Source organism: Pelodiscus sinensis, chromosome 22, assembly GCF_049634645.1.
Source record: "Pelodiscus sinensis isolate JC-2024 chromosome 22, ASM4963464v1, whole genome shotgun sequence".
NCBI lineage: Eukaryota > Metazoa > Chordata > Testudines > Trionychidae > Pelodiscus > Pelodiscus sinensis.
The window spans coordinates 21,521,135-21,540,918 of NC_134732.1; the positions used below are offsets into that span (position 1 = coordinate 21,521,135).

The 19,784-nt window shown below is 37.7% G+C and overlaps 1 protein-coding gene across 5 annotated transcripts in view; it reads right to left on the reverse strand.

Moving 5' to 3' along the window:
- Positions 1–19,784, reverse strand: part of CNTRL (centriolin) — a 62,789-nt gene that overhangs the window by 22,215 nt on the left and 20,790 nt on the right. For 4 of the 5 annotated variants that reach the window (XM_075905469.1, XM_075905471.1, XM_075905468.1 and 1 more), the window contains 11 exons: positions 15,441–15,594; positions 13,427–13,647; positions 12,081–12,257; positions 10,878–11,012; positions 9,552–9,697; positions 8,757–8,964; positions 7,589–7,768; positions 7,022–7,201; positions 6,319–6,432; positions 5,750–5,894; positions 1,487–1,629 (listed from right to left, as the gene is read on the reverse strand). In XM_075905469.1, coding sequence (XP_075761584.1) covers positions 1,487–1,629; positions 5,750–5,894; positions 6,319–6,432; positions 7,022–7,201; positions 7,589–7,768; positions 8,757–8,964; positions 9,552–9,697; positions 10,878–11,012; positions 12,081–12,257; positions 13,427–13,647; positions 15,441–15,594 — 1,803 coding nt within the window. Of the gene's footprint in view, positions 1–1,486; positions 1,630–5,749; positions 5,895–6,318; positions 6,433–7,021; positions 7,202–7,588; positions 7,769–8,756; positions 8,965–9,551; positions 9,698–10,877; positions 11,013–12,080; positions 12,258–13,426; positions 13,648–15,440; positions 15,595–17,919; positions 18,374–19,784 lie in introns of those variants that run through there. The other variant, XM_075905472.1, reaches the window with a different exon arrangement.

Consider the following 19,784-nt stretch of genomic DNA (forward strand, 5'->3'; position numbering starts at 1 on the left):
CTTATTAGTTATGACTATTTTTGCAGTATTACAGTACAATAGCATTCGTACCTTCAATAAAAACAAGTAGTCCTGTGGTACCTTAGGGACTAACCAAGATTTTTGTTAGTCTCTAAGGCTACGTCTAGACTATAGGCTTCTTTCGGAAGAAGCTTTTTTTGGAAGAGATCTTCCAAAAAAACTTCTTCTGAAAGAGAGCGTCCACACTGCAAAAGTACATCGAAGAAGCGATCTGCTTTTCCTAAAAAGAGCATCCAGACTGAATGGACGCTCTCTCACATATAAGCTGTGATTGCTATGGATGGATTGGCCACCAGGGCACCTGTGCTTTCTTTTCTTCTTCCGAAAGAACTCCCTCTTCCCCATCCACACGTGCCTTTTTCTGAAAGAGCTCTTTCTCAAAAAGGCTTCTTCCTCGTAGAATGAGGATTACCAATGTCGGAAAAACCCCTCTGTTCTTTCGATTTTCTTGTGGAAGAACGAAATTGCAGTGTGCATGTTCAAGTTTTGTCAGGAAGAACAGCTGTTTTTCCTGACAAAACTCTGTAGTGTAGACATATCCTCAAGTGCCACAAGACTACTTGTTGTTTTTAAAGTTACAGACTAACATGGCTATCCCTCTGAGACTTTTTATCATCAATAGTTAGGGCAGAAATAGTGATTAATAACTAGATTTGTAGATCTGTACTTTTTTTTAAAATAATCCCCACACAACTTTTTTGTTTTAAACTTTTTGTTGATATTCCTCCACTACTCCTCTTAATGAAACTGACATTTAGTTAGATGTGGTTTTAAATGGGCTATTAGGTTAGCAATAAAGGAGGTGTGGTCTGCTTGGAATTTTCAGTAACTTTCAAAACAGTTAATTAAAATGAAATTTGAATGTAAAATTGAGAATGACACAGTCAGTAGACAAGATAGTTTGAGAATTGTCCTAGTTTTAAATAAGTGTATAGTTTAGATCCTGTGCTAATCTGGGACTCTTCTTCAAAATTTTGTAGTTTTAAATAAAATCTTCAATGTTGACCTTTAAAGATTACATTTTCCTAGCTTTCTCAGATGTCGCTTAAATTAAACCCTGAAACACTATGGTGTGCATTGGAATTATGCTAATTTGTATGATTAATTGGGAAGCCCTTTGTAAAGTACTGAATTTTGCAAACAACTGACTTGTCAGAGGCAAGACAGTGCATGATTGTGCATACTTTAATGAAGTATAAGAACCAGTCCGTGTGGGGGGGGAATGTGGAGAACATACTAACATAAATATGCAAACATCAACGACCATGCTGAAAAGACAAAAATCCGAAGTAACAAGCTTTTACAGCAGCTATATTATGGAACATACATTTGTACAGAATGTGAAGTAGTCCAACATTTGTCTTTTTTATACCCATCTAGTTCCTCTTCCAAAAATTAATGAGGTTCATAATAGAATGTTTCCATATCACATTACTTTCCAAAACTCTTATATTAGTTTTCTTACTTGTGATGATGGTGGCATATAATACCAATATCCTCTTCTTTTGAATGGATCTGCTATACCAGTGATGTAATCATTCTGGTGAGAAAGGGCATGTCTGAGCGCTGCAATTTCATCCAGTAACTTGTCTATTTGACCTTTTTTACCTAAAAAGGAATAACAGGATTTCATAATGTAAGAATGCACATCAGTAAAGCTGAAACCTCTATTATATTTATGAAGGTACTCACATGTCTATATATTTAAGATAATTAAAATTCCAATTTAAAGTCATCCCACAACCCAATGTGTTTTCTTTCTCTTTTTCATACATATAGCACCGTAAACTGAAGTTATTACCCAGTACTTCAGATAAATATGAGACACAATAAATTCATCATGAAGGAAATGTGTGAGAGAGTAATTAAGGAAATTATACTTATATTTAGTACTTTAAGTATAAAGGAAACTTTTTGACTTCTGAACATACTTAAAATATTTCTAAATGCTTCTAAATTATTTTTCATTACACTTGGTCATGAATAGATCTCTGATACCAGCTGTGAAATGTGAATTGTTCACCCCTATACTCCTCACAGCTACAAGGAAGGTTTCTGAAATATCTACTGAATGTGTAACAGAGTTAATGTGGTTTGGTCATTAACGTTGGGCACCAGGATTCCTTGATTGTTTTTTTATGTCTGCTACACATGTGTTGTGAGACCTTGGTCAAGTCTGCAGAGAGTAACATTTCCTCATCGGTGAGTGTGATGATGATAATATGCAACTATATCACAAGAAGAGTGTTTGATTTAATTAATAATATTTGCAAAATACCTTAAGAACTAAGATCCTTCATCCTGTATGAAAGAAGTTATACAACTGCTAAGCAGGGATGGCGTCCACCTTTCGAGGAGGGGGAAGACCCTATTTGGATACAGAATGGCTAACCTAGTGAGGAGGGCTTTAAACTTGGTTCGACAGGGACAGGTGAGCAAAGCCCACAGGTAAGTGGAGAACATGGGGACCTGGGAGATGGGTCGGAAATGGGAGGGAGCGTGGGCTACAATGGCAGAGAGAAAGGAGGGTCAGGGCAACACTGGGAGGCAAGGTCAAATCAGGATCTTAGATGCCTATATACAAATGCGAGAAGTATGGGAAATAAGCAGGAAGAACTGGAAGTGCTAAGAAATAAGTACAATTATGACATTGTTGGCATCACAGAAACTTGGTGGGATAATACACATGATTGGAATGTTTATATATAAGGTATATAAGGGTACAGCTTGCTCAGGAAGGATAGACAGGGAAAAAAGGGAGGTGGTGTTGCCTTATACATTAAAAATGAACACACTTGGAGTGAGGTGGAGATGGACATAGGAGACGGAAGTGTTGAGAGTCTCTGGGTTAGGCTAAAAGGGAATAAAAACAAAGGTGATGTCATGCTAGGAGTCTACTACAGGCCACCTACCCAGGTGGAAGAAGTGGATGAGGCTTTTTTTCAAACAACTAACAAAATCATCCAAAGCCCAAGATTTGGTGGTGATGGGGGACTTCAACTATCCAGATATATGTTGGGAAAATAACACTGCGGCTCACAGACTATCCAATAAGTTCTGGGACTGCATTGGAGACAACTTTTTATTTCAGAAGGTTAAAAAAAGCTACCAGAGGGAAAGCTGTTCTAGATTTGATCCTAACAAATAGAGAGGAACTAGTTGAGAATTTGAAAGTGGAAGGCAGCTTGGGTGAAAGTGATCATGAAATCATAGAGTTCACAATTCTAAGGAAGAGTAGAAGGGAGAACAACAAAATAGAGACAATGAATTTCTGGAAGGCGGATTTTGGTAAGCTGAGAGAGCTAGCTGATAGGTAAGGTCCCATGGAAATCGAGACTGAGGGGAAAAACAACTGAGGAGAGTAGGCAGTTTTTCAAAGGGACATTGTTAAGGGCCCAAAAGCAAGCTATTCCGATGTGTCGGAAAAATAGAAAATATGACAAAAGACCGCCTTGGCTTACCCACGAGATCTTGCATGATCTAAAAATAAAAAAGGAGTCATATAAAAAAATGGAAAGTAGGACAAATTACAAAGGATGAATATAGAGAAACAGCAAAGGAATGCAGGGGCAAGATTAGAAAGGCAAAGGCACAGAATGAGCTCAAACTAGCTATGGGAATAAAAGGGAAACAAGAAGACTTTTTATAAATACATTAGAAGCAAGAGGAAGACCAAGTAGAGGGTAGGCCCACTGGTAAGTGAGGAGGGAGAAACAGTAACAGGAAACTTGGAAATAGCAGAGATGCTCAATGACTTTTGTTTCGGTCTTCACTGAGAAGTCTGAAGGAACGCCTAACATAGTGAATGCTAGTGGGAAGGGGGTAATTATAGAAGGTAAAATAAAAAAAGAACAAGTTAAAAATCACCTAGAAAAGTTAGATGCCTGCAAGTCACCAGGGCCTGATGAAATGCATCCTAGAATACTCAAGGAGCTGATAGAGGAGGTATCTGAGCCTCTAGCTATCACCTTTGGAAAATCATGGGAGAGATTCCACAGGACTGGAAAAGGGCAAAAATAATGCCCATCTATAAAAAGGGAAATAAGAACAACCCAGGAAACTACAGACCAGTTAGTTTAACTTCTGTGCCAGGGAAGGTAATGGAGCAAGTAATTAAGGAAATCATCTGTAAACACTTGGAAAGTGGCAAGGTGATAAGGAACAGCCAGCATGCATTTGTAAAGAACAAATCATGTCAAACCAATCTGATAGCTTTCTTTAATAGGATAACGAGTCTTGTGGATAAGGGAGAAGCGGTGGATGTGGGTATACCTAGACTTTAGTAAGGTGTTTGATACTGTCTCGCATGATATTCTTATCAATGAACTAGGTAAATACAACTTAGATGGTGCTACTATAAGGTGCATAACTGGCTGGAAAACCGTATTCAGAGAGTAGTTATTAATGGTTCACAATCCTGCTGGAAAGGCATAACAAGTGGGGTTCCGCAGGGGTCTGTTTTGGGACTGGCTCTGTTCAATATCTTCATCAACGATTTAGATATTGGTATAGAAAGCACGCTTATTAAGTTTGCAGATGATACCAAGCTGGGAGGGGTTGCGACTAATCTGGAGGATAGGGTCATAATTCAAAATGACCTGGACAAATTGGAAAAATGGTCTGAGGTAAATAGGATGAAGTTTAATAAAGACAAATGCAAAGTGTTCCATGTAGGAAGGAACAATCAGTTTCATACATGCAGAATGGGAAGTGACTGTCTAGAAAGAAGTACGGCAGAAAGAGATCTAGGGGTTATAGTGGACCACAAGTTGAATATGAGTCAGCAGTGTGATGCTGTTGCAAAAAAAGCAAACATAATTCTGGGATGCATTAACAGGTGTGTTGTAAGCAAGACATGAGAAGTCATTCTTCCACTCTACTCTGCGCTGGTTAGGCCTCAATTGGAGTATTGTGTTCAGTTCTGGGCACCGCATTTCAAGAAAGATTTAGAGAAATTGGAGAGGGTCCAGAGAAGAGCAACGAGAATGATTAAAGTTCTAGAGAACATGACCTATGAGGGAAGGCTGAAGGAATTAGGTTTGTTTAGTTTAGAAAAGAGAAGATTGATGGGGGGCATGATAGCAGTTTTCAGATATCTATAAGGATGTCATAAGGAGGAGGGAGAAAACTTGTTCATCTTGGCCTCTGGGGATAGAACAAGAAGCAATGGGCTTAAGCTGCAGCAAGGGAGGTTTAGGTTGGACATTAGGAAAAAGTTCCTAACTGTCAGGGTAGTCAAACACTGGAATAAATTGCCCAGGGAGGTTGTGGAATCCCCATCTCTGGAGATATTTAAGGGTAGGTTAGATAAATGTCTATCAGGGATGGTCTAGACAGTATTTGGTCCTGCCATGAGGGCAGGGGACTGGACTCGATGACCTCTCAAGGTCCTTTCCGGTCCTAGTATTCTATGATATGCATGATAAGCACATTATGGGAATGCAGACTTACTACATCCCACTCACTTCACTTCCATGCACCCAGGCCCTCTCTCTCTGAAGTGTAAAAAAAAACAAAACAAAAACAAAACAAAACAAAACCCCAAAAACTTAGTGTGCATCTCAAGATACCGTTTTCAGAAGCTGGACAGAATGGCTTACTAGTTTTCACTCCATATAACCCCAGGTATATGGAGTGAGCAGGTAGTGAGACACATGGGGTAGAAAATTCATTTCCTTGAAGTCTGTGCTGGAAGGCAAGGAGCAGAGACAAACAAAGAGAGAATTACCTGCCCTGACATTGTCTAATAAGCTTCTCAGTCGGTCAATTTCTGCTCTCTGATGTTTTAGAGTCTGGTTTAATTTATTAATCTCAAACTTCTGAAAACTCGATGCAATAGGTTCAGCATCAGATTTCTCCATTTCATACTGAAACTAAATTTAAAAAAACAAAACACTCATCAGTAATTTATAAAGCCTATTCTAGGAACACATCTAATTAAACACATCTAATTAAAAAAAGAAAATCAACTTAGAAGGTGAATTAAGTTGCTGGAAGAAAGCTTCCCCCTTCTCCTCCCAAATGATTATGACTATGCAATAACCATATTTTATTAAATGACAATCATAAGAGAAAATCAGTTTTCAGAAATGAGCGGGAAATGGCCAGCACTAAGTTTAAAAAAAAAAAACCACTCCTAAAAATCTAAAATTTTAATTAGGAAGTCAGTAACTTAGAATTTATTAGGCTGTTTCAAATATTCATTCTATGCTCCTATATTCAAATTTATCTGTGTATTTCACTCTTGCCACTTCAACATATGTATCTTGATATACAGCAATACCTACTACAATTTACCTGTTCTTTTTCTTTTAAAAGTCTCTGCAACAATTCTATTTCTGCTTCTGCTTGGGCAAGATCCTGAGCTGCATGAGCTGCCTGCATACAGAACTTCTCTGCTTCCTGAAATTCCTACAACAATAAACAGAGCAAACGTTTAATTTTAAAACTGTACAGAACTGCTGAAGCCTTATGCAGCACTGAGAAAAATATTGTGACAATCATGCTGGTCTACTTTTTGTATTTCCTTTTTCTTCAATTCTATTATCTACACGAAGAAACAAATCCCATTTTTTAAACACATTATATAAATAATATCCACACTGTGTAGGTCCTTTATCATCATGGAAACCACGTTCCAGACCTGAGTAAGGAAGTTTTAAGAATTTATTTACATTGTATCTGATCCTGTTAATAATACTGTGACTAAAGCTGAAAATAATTTATTCCATTTTTTAAATTTTGTTAAGGGGCCATGATTCAAATCTATGTAAAAATTACTTATTCAGAAGCTTTCAGAATGTAGTGAGACAAATTACGTAACTTGGCAATTACCTAAATTACGTTCAGACTGAGCCCTTGTGTGCCAAATTACAGTTCAGTGTGATAATTTGTGGTTGAGCCATAAACTCTACATGATAAAGGAAACACCAAGACACCCCCTCCCACATTATAACAGCATCAGTAAATATTACATAAATGTATTATTGTGTTGAATCACCTCGGCTCGCTCTTGGTTAATTTTGAGAACAGTTCCATGGAGAGACTTTAGTTGATTTTTGGCAATGGAGAGCTCTGTGGTTGCCAGTTTATCAGAAGCGGCTACTGCTCTTTTTAATTCCTTCAGTTCTTTATCTAGGCCAAGAATTTGCTTTTGTGCCCTCGCATCATTTAAGTTTTTCTGAAATAAGGGAAATATATGGTTATAAAAGTTTTTTTATCTCATACTGTTTTCACACTGTTAATATTTTACTGCTTTCTACAGGTGTCTCTACAGGACATTTGACCTTATAGCCTATTAGAGTCACTATGCCCCATTTTGTATAGTGTTATCTCATATTATTTTCCATTTAACAATATTTTTTAGATACTTTACATAAATGTTGTTTTAATTAAAGCCAGAATCAAACTAATATCATTTGTAACAATGATTATCCACACTTGAGATTCCAGGTAAAACACCATAAATTCTAGAAACCAAAACAACCTAAACACTTAAAAGGTTGTGGGTTTTTTTCAGTCAATTAAGTTCAGTGTGTGTGCTTGTTCTTGCTTAAATATCTCCCACCTTATTCTCTAAATCTTCCAGTTGGGCAAGAATTTTCTCCTTCTCTTCATCAGCTTCTTGAAGTTGTTGATCTGCAAGACCCTGTATTTCTTCCATACTCTTTATTTTTGCACGCAAATGCTGGATTTCATTCTCTAGCTGATGAACTCTGGTCTCATTCTGCCTCTTCTCAGATTTAATCTGCATTTAAAAAAAATTACCGTGAAAAACATGAAAAAGAAAAATAGAGTGCTTTGATCCATAATCTTGTTGAAATTTAAAAATCAATTTCTCAAAACATGCAATTAGCAGAATACTATTTGTCAAAGAGAGACTGACAATGTCCATACATTCTTTTAAAATGTTATCTATTAAAACAAAGGTAAGTGAATTTGGAAATAGGTCTTCAGAGCTTTTGAAATTTTTACCCATAATCTTTACTTTTTCTACCAATATTTACTTCTCTTTGTTCCCCATATATTCTGTAGTCCAAACACTGGCAAGGCATGTATAATCAAGTATTTTTCATAAAGATAGCTATCCTTATTAATTTTTAAAAGCATGAGAAAATTCTACACCATTTATGCAAAAATGAAAATGTTCTGCAAGCTGTCTGCAATAAAGAACCTCAGAAGAGTGCAATGGGGCACACAGTATATCAACGTACAGACGCCTATATTATAGCATTGTCTCTATATATAGCATCTCTGTACATTTGCATATTTTTGGTGAAACAATATAAGGAGTCTGAGTAAGGCAAGTTTATTGTCAGAAACGAGAACAAAAGAAGAATTCATATGCATCCATATTTCTCTTCAGTAGCCAGAATCTATTTAAAGTGTGAGAGCTGTCAAATTACTTCTGAAGAAATTTTTTTATTATCAACTGTTGACATCATCTCCCTTTAATGAATAGTTATCACTCAAGAGAAATATGCACTGCTGCAACCAGGAGAAAGCCAGAACCATACTTCACATATTAAAAAGAAAAAAAAAACAAACCCATCTTTTCATAATTGAAATGGAATAATGTCTTGCGCTACATTTCAGTTGTCCCAAACCTGTTCCAGACAGACAAATATTATATCTGTATAACCAAGAACTTTAAAGAAGTGTTATGTAAGGAGTGAAATTTGATTCTTGTGCTGTTAGTTCAATTTTCTCCATTTGCTAACTTGCAATTCTCTTACTCTTGCTTCTGCAGCTGTGTTACACGCCTGTCTATATTTTTCCTGTGCATCTCCTAGTTTCTCTTGTTGAGACGCCATCTCTTCTTGCAACTGTCTCTGTCTAGCCCATGCCTCCTCTTTTTCTTGTTGTGAATGAGCAAGGATTTCATTAAATTGTCTCTGCAGGTCTGCAAGGCTTTTCCCTATAATATCAGTTGAATTATGGCATCTGAAAGAAACATAATGCAAATGATAAGTAAGCAATAATTTAGGGTATTGGCATTAGGTGCTGGGATTTTTCCAGCCTAATACACTAGTGCAAGAATTTAAGATGACCAATACAAATGAGCATGGTTGCGGAGAGGAGTGTCCATAACTGTCTCTCCCCTTTCCACTCAGTGTGACTATATGCAAAGCAGCAGGTCTTGTCCCTAGATCTAATGAGACCCAGTATAGTGGGGTGTTGGTGAGAAAATGGTCCAACTGATGCAACCATGGTGTGCTGCGGTTTTGATTGGTTCCATGTTTCCTGAGCCAAAACAGGATATTAAAGTTGCTGTAAAGCAAAAGGACTGCTCTCTCACTTTCTGCTCTGTAGCAGACAACCCACTTACTATACTGAATAGTACTGACGTGGGTGTGTAACTGAGAATGAAGTGACGGAAATGTCAACAGAGTTACATATGAATCAGTGTCAGAGCTGCTACATTCAGACACCAAGGTGAAGAAGGGGTGCTTATCGTGTTTCTCTTATAAACTTAGATCTGTGCACACAAACTAGTTTAATGAAATTACTAAGGAATTTATTTTACCCACCTAATTTCTCCAATTCCTGTCTGCATTCTTCTCTTGAGCTCACTTACACGAGCTGTGACTTCTTCAGGATGAATTGCGTTGTCAAACGCATGATTTAGCTGATTTTGAAGATCTTTAAGCTGGTGTTTCAAAAGGTTATTGTCTCCCTGTAAAACCAAATTTATGGGGTCAAACTCCAGTACATTAGAATCTAATAAATATTTTCCCAATAAGAAATGCATCTTTTCCTTGCAATTACTCCTAAAAGTTGAAAATATTTGTTTCTTGCCAGTTCAAGACTGGGTTTATTTATATTGCACCTCCATCTTAGCAAACTATTTATTACAGGTTTGTATAAACTAAGCCTATTGTCATAAAGGAGCTGATAACACAAGCAAACTATTTAATTCTCAATATTAAGTCCTTAAATGAAATGAGAAACTGCTCAGAAAAACCATACCGCCACCAGTCTCAACAATTAGATCTGTACAAAGATAATATGGAGAGCAAAATTACTCAGTTAAGCCAACATAAAATAATTTTCAGCAATCAGGAGCAGTTTGCACTTCACAAGATTGGACCATTCCTTTTGTATCCCTGTTGTTTGTTGCTATTTACTTTGGAAAGCAGTGACTTTTTTTGGATCTTCTATGCTTCCCCATGTTCAGATAACTGAAGGACAAATACATTATTATCCCCAAGCAGGAATCAAGAAGTAAGTGTTAGATAATAAGTCAACCTCTAATTTAATTTAATTCTGATTTGACTATCCCAGCAGACTCTTGATATTCAATTTCTCCTTCTCAGAAAATTGCTCTCTTCGACTGTAATGGGAAACAAGTATGCTCAGCAGCAGGAGCGGATAATAATTTTGTGGGGCCCATGGCTGCGCCGCGGGGCCCAGGGAGCCACAATTTTGCACATGCGACTCGGCAGCAGCCGACCAGAAGTAGCACGTGTGGGGTACGTGCACAGGGCCTATTGAAGCGCGGGGCCGGGGGCAGCCGCCCTGCTCGCCCTGCCCTATATCCGCCGCTGCTCAGCAGTTCTGAAATCTGAAATAACTAACCCTCTTTCTCAATCACATGCACTGGTCTGGAAGAAAGGCCATACTTTACAAAAAACAATAACCAATCTTGATAACCCAATTTGGACCTAAGAAACAGAAAGTTAGGAGTATTAACATTAGAGGGAAAAGAAAAAAGTCAGACACACTACTTAAAATTCCCAAGCAGGTACAGATCAGACAGAGGAGGAAAATCCATATTAATTTTCCTTTAGGGGGGGAAAAAAAAGCATCTCAGATATCAGGTGAATTCTGAGACAAAAAATGAATAAGTATTTAACCTGTAATTGTTTGAGCTGGGAAAGTAGTTTATTGTTTTCCTCTTCCTTCTCTTCTGATATTTGTGCTTTGGTAAGAGCATTTTCTAATGCCTGCCTTTCTTTTTCAAGTTCAGCTTGCAGAGCAGAGTGTTCCATCTACAATAAAGAATGTTTTCCGATTTAAAAACCAGAATAGTTGTACTTTCTGAAACAACAAAATTAACTCAATTATAAAGGGTGCTAAATTAGAGCTGGTCTGAATTTCCACCCCACCCCATTGTTGAAATTTCTAATGAAATAAAAAAATTGTCAAGATTTTCTAAGGGAGTTTATAGTTTTTAGCAAAAACTCAAAAAAGTTTTAAAATTGAAACTGCATTTGGTTTCTTGTATCCCTAGTCTCTATAGACCAGGATGCCCAGCTGGGGAAAATTCTGCAAAGAAAATTTTCAGACATACCCTATGATAAAAACTTCATAAGACTGTGCCAAGGACACTTTTTTATTTTTGGTAACCAATATTCTTTCAACTATTTCTGGAAAGCCACACTAGCTAGTTCGTTTTTATTCAAGGTATAGTCTCCATGGAGAGACCAAAAATACTCTTCATCTTAGTTTCAGGATAAAATTATAAATCATAGCAAAATACAACTCCAAGCCATACTGGTTACACTGCCTTATGAAATATAATTGATTGTTTAGCACAAATGACATCTCCTTACTAAACTTGAAGATCCTGAATGCAAAAATAAGACCCATCATAAATATTAATGACAACTCCTGTGATAAGTTCCTTTGTACATACATTACTTTAAAGAAATCCCCTTTTAATGGTTTAAAAGAAAGGGAATTCTGATTATGAAAAAGGAAATGGAAATTCTTTGAAAAATGAGCATAATATGCTTAACATAATTATTAAAAATGAATATATGAAAGCAGGATTCACTGGATTTTGAAGTTAGTATTATAAATTGCAAAAATATTTTGATAAAAATATGGATATTGGAATTTTAATCACAAACTCACAGAGCTTTAAAAATACAGCTGATATAAGAACACCTTCCCTGGAACTTTTATCCTTCCCAGACTCAGAAGGGAAAAAGTATTTCTAGATATAAAAACAAAATATATACTTAGCAAAGTCCACTTACGTATTTCAAGATAGAGTACCCTTTAAAAAAAAGGAGAACTATTCCCATCTGACATCAACATAATTCTATTCTCACCTGACTAAGTCGCTTTAGTCTCCCCAGTTCTTCTTGCTGGTGCTTGGCTTCAACATCTCTGACTTTAAGTTGAGCCTCCAGTTCAGCCTCATATGCACTGAGATCCCCTTGTGCCTCTCTAAGAGATTCATTTACTTCTCGTTGCTCTTGGAGTGCACATTCAAGCTCTGCAATTTCCTAAAATTGAACAATCAAATTAGAAATATGCATATAATTTATTATTCTGTTCATACTTTCAGTTAATTTTTTGATGCTAGCAAATGCACTACATTCAACTGTCAGGCAGGGAATGTGCTTCAGTAAATCACACTTCCTAGCTTCTTGGAATTAACAATTAATTTGTTTATGCGTGTATTTGTTTTACATCAGTGTAGCCACATAGACACAAACCCAAGTATAGATTTAGTGTTGGAGCAACTTGAACTAGTGTAATTGTAAATAAATCTTTGGTCCAAGGAGAAAAAGTCTAAGCCTCAATTTTTGGAAGAGTTCCATCATAAGAAAAATTATACAATGTATGCATTGACTACCCCATAGAATAATCTCCAGTTGCTATGTGCTACAGATTGAATCTCTCTAATCCAGAACTCTCTTGTCCAGAAACATCTGTCATCCAGAATGATTTTAGTAAGCCTGATGTCCACTTTCCACGGGTCAAGTTTCCTGTGGTCCCATAAATTTTGTTTACAGCCACCAGTCCTAGCTCTCAGTGTTCTGTGCTGTTATTTAGCTCTAATTTACCCCTAAATCTACATCTATACTGTGGAGCTATTTAGGGATACCTCTAGTATCCCGAAATAGCTATTCTGTGTCTGAAGAGAAAGCCCGTTATATCAAAATATAATGGGCTTGCTATTCCAACGTCCTTGTAAATCTCATTGCAGGAGGGTTAAGGGACGTTTCGGAATAGCACCTTATTTCGAAGTTACCTCAAAATAAGCTATGCAATTTGCGTAGAGCAAATTGCTTGGTTATTTTGAGGTGAGGGTGCTGTGTAGACAAATCCTAAATGTCCTCCAATAGTCTATGAAGCAGTGGAGGTGTTGGTAATGCTGCTAAACAATACTGACCTCCTGTGGTCCAGAAAATGCTCTCATTCGGAACTGGTCAGGTTCCCAGAGTGCCAGACTAGAGAGGTTCAACCTGTATTTATGTTTTAAATGTTAGCAGACAAATTCTGCTCAGTAACAGTTTTAACTGCCACTGAAGCTACCATATAAAAAACAGCAGAATTTGTCCAAGGGAAATTTTGTTTTGCAATTCAGAATTCAGGGGTTTTTTTTAAGTTTTTATTTTTATTCCCAGGGATCCGACTTTGGGAAAACAAAGGTATTCCAAAATCTTACTTTTCTCATGTTTTCAGCATCCATGGCAACTATTTCCAGCTGATTTCTTTCTTCCTCCACTTCAGCCAATCTTTGCAGCAAAGCCTCCTTATCCTTCTGCAACTCCTTACATTCATCACTGGCCTGCTTGGCCTGACCCTTAACGCTCTCAAGGTATTCTTGTAACCCTATGATAATACCTTCTAAATCCTTCTTCAGTGCTTCATTGGCTGCTATTTGACCTGCAAAGGTACAAAATGGAATTAGTCTATGCAAGAGAACTATTTCAAGGAATACAAGATGAACAAAACAGACATTCCTGATCCCCCAGTATAATTTCTGAATACTGTTAGTCTTCTGAATACAAGATATTAAAAATGTCAAAGGAGATGTTCTATCACTAACTGTCAAGTTTTGAAGATTGGAACATAGCTAATTTAGCTGAAGGTAAGTTTTTTCCATTTTAATTTTTTTAAAACTAAGTATTCTCTCTCTCAAAAAAAATCATTGATATTTTACAGTGTACAACTCAAGACGCTATTATTTAGTGACTCAAATGGTCTAATTGAACAAACTTATGTGTGTTACCTAGGTTAAATTAACCTCTCATGTACTTGCAACAGCTAATTATAGAGAAACAACAATTAGCGTTTCAAAAAATTTATTTTCTGTGTCCTGATGAGACATTACGTTAACTTGATATATATCCATTTAAGACCTATTTCTATTCTACCTTGTTCCCTTTTTTACCTCCATTTACATTGGGCACTAAATATTTTCCAGATTTGGAAGAACAGCTTACAATACTAAGTATACATTTTCTTGTTCACTGAAACAAGGATTATCGGATTTAAAAAATTAAGTAGTTTAATTTACAAAGACGAAATGGATAGGACATTTCTATATTCAGAGAGTATAATTGTTTCTGAAAAATGAATAGTATGTTAGTATGCAATGTTTATTTTTGTTCTAGTGGCTTGAAACCACACACTGTGTAAAAGCAAAAAGCCCTAGCTATTTGAAGGTCGTGTGTATAGTATTAACTGTTTATGTGCACCAATGCATGTGCGGATGTGTACCACTAGTAGAAACACATATTGGGGTGTGTCTAGACTACAGGGTTTTGTCGACAAAAGTGGACTTCTGTTGACAAAACTATACCTGCATCTACACTGCCGCTGAGTTCTGTCAACATAGCATCGACAGAACTCAACAGTTTTGTCGATGGCTGTAAACCTCATTCTACGAGGAATAATGCCTTTTGTCGACAGAGTTCTGTCAACAGAAGGTGTTATTGCATCTACACTGTCCTTTGCGTCTACACTGTCATGTCGACAAAGCAGCTTGCTTTGTTGACAGAACTGGATGTAGTCTAGACGCTCTTTGTCGACAGAAGCTTTGTCGATAGTATCGTTCGACAAAACTTCTGTTGACAAAAACCTGTAGTCTAGACATACCCTTGCTGGCTGTGAGCACTCTGCTATTCAGCTGAATGGCACCTGAGTCTCTCCTGGGCGGCTGCTCAAGCATTCAGCTTACAGGGAACATTGCTCACAGTATGACTTGAACTATCAACATATCCCTTATTCAGCTGGGGAGGTAAGATCCCTTAATTATGGCTGAAAGCTACTAATGGATGGTAGGTCCATGATGCTTGCTCATGGTTGCAAAAGATGCTGTTAAGTGATGAAACGCATTCAACCTGTTAAGCAAGAGATCTGAATCTTCCATGCAACATGGAAGAGTGTTGTCACTGGCTCTCTCCATCAAGATCTGATCATTGAGGTCTTCCATGTTGTGTCTGCTACATATCCTTATCAATGCAACATTCTTTTGACAATGAAAGCCTTCTGGGAAACATAGTCTTTTGGAAGCCTGTGTTTTCCAGCTCTTTTCCTTTAAGGTGGACACATTTGAGAATCATCCCATTTTTTCCTATGAGATCAGTTTCATTCTTTGCCTACATTTCTTGTATCTCAGCTATGTTAAAATACAGATTTAATATTCTTAAGAAATGAAGTTAACAAAACTTTACCATCTGTAAGCTGTTGCTCCAGATCCTTAATTTCCTCAGTTTCCCTAGCAATCCTAGAAAGCATCTCATCCAGGCGACTTTCAAGCTGTTTGTAATGTTTGTTCATCATGTCAAGCTGCTGTTCTTTACTTGCTTTCTGAGCTGTCATGTGAGCCTGTGAATTATGGTTAAATGTAAAAGATATTTAGTTTAACAATATAAGTTATCTGGCTTATTGCTTCTGAAGTGTCCCACTACTGGAAATGAGCTGTACCAACAATTTGAACTTCCACTTCCTGTTATTTGCCCCAAAGGCAGGAGTTTTTGGAGATCAGGCAGATGAAGAGATCTCTACAGCAAACAGCATTTAATCTCGCTTCCATCCCTTATCCCCAAATATCACATTCCTGCCCAGAGGCGGAAGGTCAAATGCATCTCTAACAACTCCAAAATCTGCTCTTTTCCCAACTTTAACTCTCACTGCTTCGTTACCCCTTTCACATAAGGAAATATATCCCCTTCAAAACCCATGAATGCTACTCTTCAGTAATTGAGAAACACAAGGAACTCATTCATTCTCTATTCCCCTAGGACAGTAGCCTCCAAGCTTTATAAGCATGAGATCACTTTTTGAATTTAAGTGCAACCAAAGATCTACCTCAAACACCCTTGCCCCATCTCCTTCCCATCCATTCCCCAAGGCCCCGCCCTGCTCACTCCATCCTCCCTCCCCCATCCTCCATCACTTTTATCAGGCTGGGGGCAGAAGGCTGGGAGAGGGGTATGCAGACGCTGATCTTAGGCTAAAGGATTTAGAGTGTGGGAGGGGTTCTGAGATGAACCTGGGGCAGGAAGCTGAGGTGCAGGAGGGGGTTTAGGGTGCACAGGGAATCAGGGCTATTGCAGGAGTTTGGTGTGCAAGAGAAGTTCAGGACTGGGGCCGGGGTTCGGAATGCAGGCTCCAGCTGGGCACTGCTTAACACAGGTGGCTTCTGGGTGGCAATGCAGGCGGCTAAGGCAGGCTCACCCCTAACCTAGCCCTGCACCACTCCCAAAAGCAGCCAGCAAACTCTCTCCATCCTTGTCCCTCCCCTACTCTGTGGAGATAGGGCACAGAGTGGGAGGAGGGGCACCCTGACATCAGTACACACCCCCTTCTTCCCATGCCCTGTACAGCAACCAGGAGAATGTTGGCCCCTGAGAGTGGGGGGCCCCTCCAAGACAGAGGTTAACAGCAGCAAGGGGCACATGAAGTGTCTGAACTTGATAGCCTCCTGACCAAACCGGTCAGGGTCACTTGTCAGAGGCTCCAAGACCTACTGGTAGATCCCGTTTTACTGGTTGGTGACCACTGCCCTAGGACCAAGCAGCTATCTCTATAGCCCTAGCAATCTATGGTCTGGAAAGAAATAAGCTAATGAACCAAGATATTTTACATGACACTGGAGAAAACAGCAAGTCAGACAAGCTTCACATAGTCTAATAATTTTAGCTTCATCTCTGAATACGTGTTTTTTTAAAAGTGATAAGGTGGATGAGGTAATATCTTTTATTAGACAACCTTCTGTTGATTAAAGGAGAGAAGCTTTCAAGTTCCATAGGGATCTTAATATTTTTTCTAAATACATATGATACATTCACTTAAGTTGTGGTGGCCCAATATCAAATAAAAACACTGACAGAAGTCTCTGTCTAACTTGAGCTGTGTAAACTATTTCCATAGTTGAATGCAGTCAGCGTTACAACAGGATACTTTACTATAGTTGTTCAAATAGTGGCCTCTGTTCAAACAGTAAGTTTATATCTGACAGTTTGATTTACAAACACGGGGCCAAATCCTGAAGAGTACTTAGCACCTGCACATTTTCATGAGTTCAGTCACTCTCAGAATTTGACCATAATGTACTAATGAAACACTTCTCAGCAGCACAGTGGCAAACAAAACCAAATGAAAGTCCATAACAATAGCACTTCACTGTTCATTGGTACTGAAACATTTACAAATATCATTAATACAGTGTCAAAAGCCTCCAATAATACGTTGGTTTTGTTTTATTAACAGCAATTTCTGTTATGTCCCTGCCCCAAACATACATACTGTACTTTTATCTAGCTATTACATGGAAGTCTTAGAACTGCAAAATTTTCAGAATAATTTTTGAAGGCTGTTATACTGCAAGTCATTTTAATTCAGAATTAAAGCACTATAAGATTTACTTAACTCATATTTGCTCTACTTTTAAATAGAACTGCAGTATGTTAGGAATACATATTATATTCAGTATTTTTAAAGTATGCAAATAAAAAGGTTATGAATACTGAGAATTGTATTACTGTAATTCAACATTTCCACCAATTTAAAAAAATCCAGTCTAATTTAAATTCTAATTTCCAAAATATAGTTCTAATTAGTAAGATTAAGCACAGCTGCTGTTGTTGAATAATTATTTTGCAACAGCTGCTGAATGTCACAAGAAGATTGTTAAAAACAAACACTTACAGCTTTGTCTTTTCTTCCTTTGAAGTCATGTGCAAAAAGCTCCACCCCTAATTTAGAATCCATTTTAATGATGAACTGAAATCTAAATGATGGAAAGCAGCTTAAAATGAAACATAGTTTCTCTTCTGTCTTCTCTTTCCTCCAAACTTCTCTGTTTGACAATTACACTTTGGTAAGAATGTGGTTTGAAACCATGGGAAATTGCAGACACTGAGAGTATCTGTCATGACTGTGGAGCAGTAACGTGCTCTCCAATCTCTACTTGTCTCCACAAGCTGTACTCTGCCCTGTTTGCTTTAAATCACAACACAGGAAGCTGTGTATGTAGCCAATCGACTACGGAGTTAGTAACAGTCAGTCTACTCCCCAAGAGGCTGGGCTTGTCCTCTTGAGAAAGCGGTTTCCTTCCTGAAACACATAGACTGTTACAATCATATATTATTTTCTTAATTGCAGATTTCAAACCAATTTAAGGGGGTAGGAGGAGAGAGAGTCTGAGTCTCAGATGAAAGTAGAGAACAGACATGGGAGTATTCACATAAATGGACAATAGTTATGGAAAGCATATTTAAAAAGCTTTTATTTGACAATAGATTTGATTTTAGGACACATTTTAAAACTCACTGTAGTCTAATTTAAACCTGCTGTACATAATATTCACTGAATTTATATACCACAGGTATGTTAAAGATCAAATTTTAAATACAGCATGGATAAGGGAAACAGACCCATTCACATATAGATCTTGGAATGTTAGCATCTGCATTCTGGGCATTCATGAAATCGCTTCTACAACAATGCAGGAGCCTATGCTTTCCTTGCCTAGGGAACAAAGCTAAAGAACAATAATTGTGCACAGAAATTATCCATGCCATGGTATAGAAATTGGAGAAGCAATTGTGCATTGATCTTTCTGTTGCATAATGTTCCTATTTCAGCAACACTGGTGGTAGTTGTGCAGGAAACTAGAAGCATGCATAAATAAAGCGCAGAGGGGGAAAAAAAAAAAGAGGTCAGGAAACTTTAGGTCTACTACACTTGTTTCCCTCTCCAGCCAAACTGGAACAAAGGAAAATGTGCCAGCTGTACCACTGCAAACTGAGGAGAAGTCCTGATTCTGCACTTCTGGAACAGCAGAGGGGTCTGGAATCTGTCCCATAGTCTGATACAGTGCCCACTGAAGTCAATGATCAGAGGGGTAGCCGTGTTAGTCTGAATCTGCAAAAGCGGCGAGGAGTCCTGTCTATAAGGTGCCACAGGACTCCTCGCCGCTTTTGAAGTCAATGGTTGTTTTTTCTGACCACCATAGTGAAGGAACAGGCTCTTCATTTAAAAATATTAAGGCCTAAAGTTATCCAAATATTTCAGAATAATTAATCTAATACAATCTGATAGTTGTACTGTTTTGGTTTTTGTCAATCTCCCATTATAAAATCCTTAATGACACCTGACCTTGTGATAACATGTAGAAAATACTTTCAACTACGGGGGAGGGAACGGAAGGAGGAGAGAAAAATTGTCCTTCCTAAAGGCTTGTCTTCACAGCGGATCAACAGTGCAATGATCGATCCACATACAAGTAAACCTCTTTGCATTCAAGGGTCTCCCTGAACACATCTCATTGCCAAAATGGGGCTTTTGCCTCTAAAGATACAATGTAGCTCATAGTAAAAATGAACATAATTACATAACTTCTACAACTTTTTAGTAATTTGTCTAGAATATTTAAATTTCCACAGATGCCAACAGTTACATCCTACAACAAAGTAAATATTTTAATTGAATAATTAAGCCTAAATCCCCAAAAGGGTTTTACATGCCTAGTTTCCATTAATTTCAATGGGATTTAAGTGCCTAAATATCTT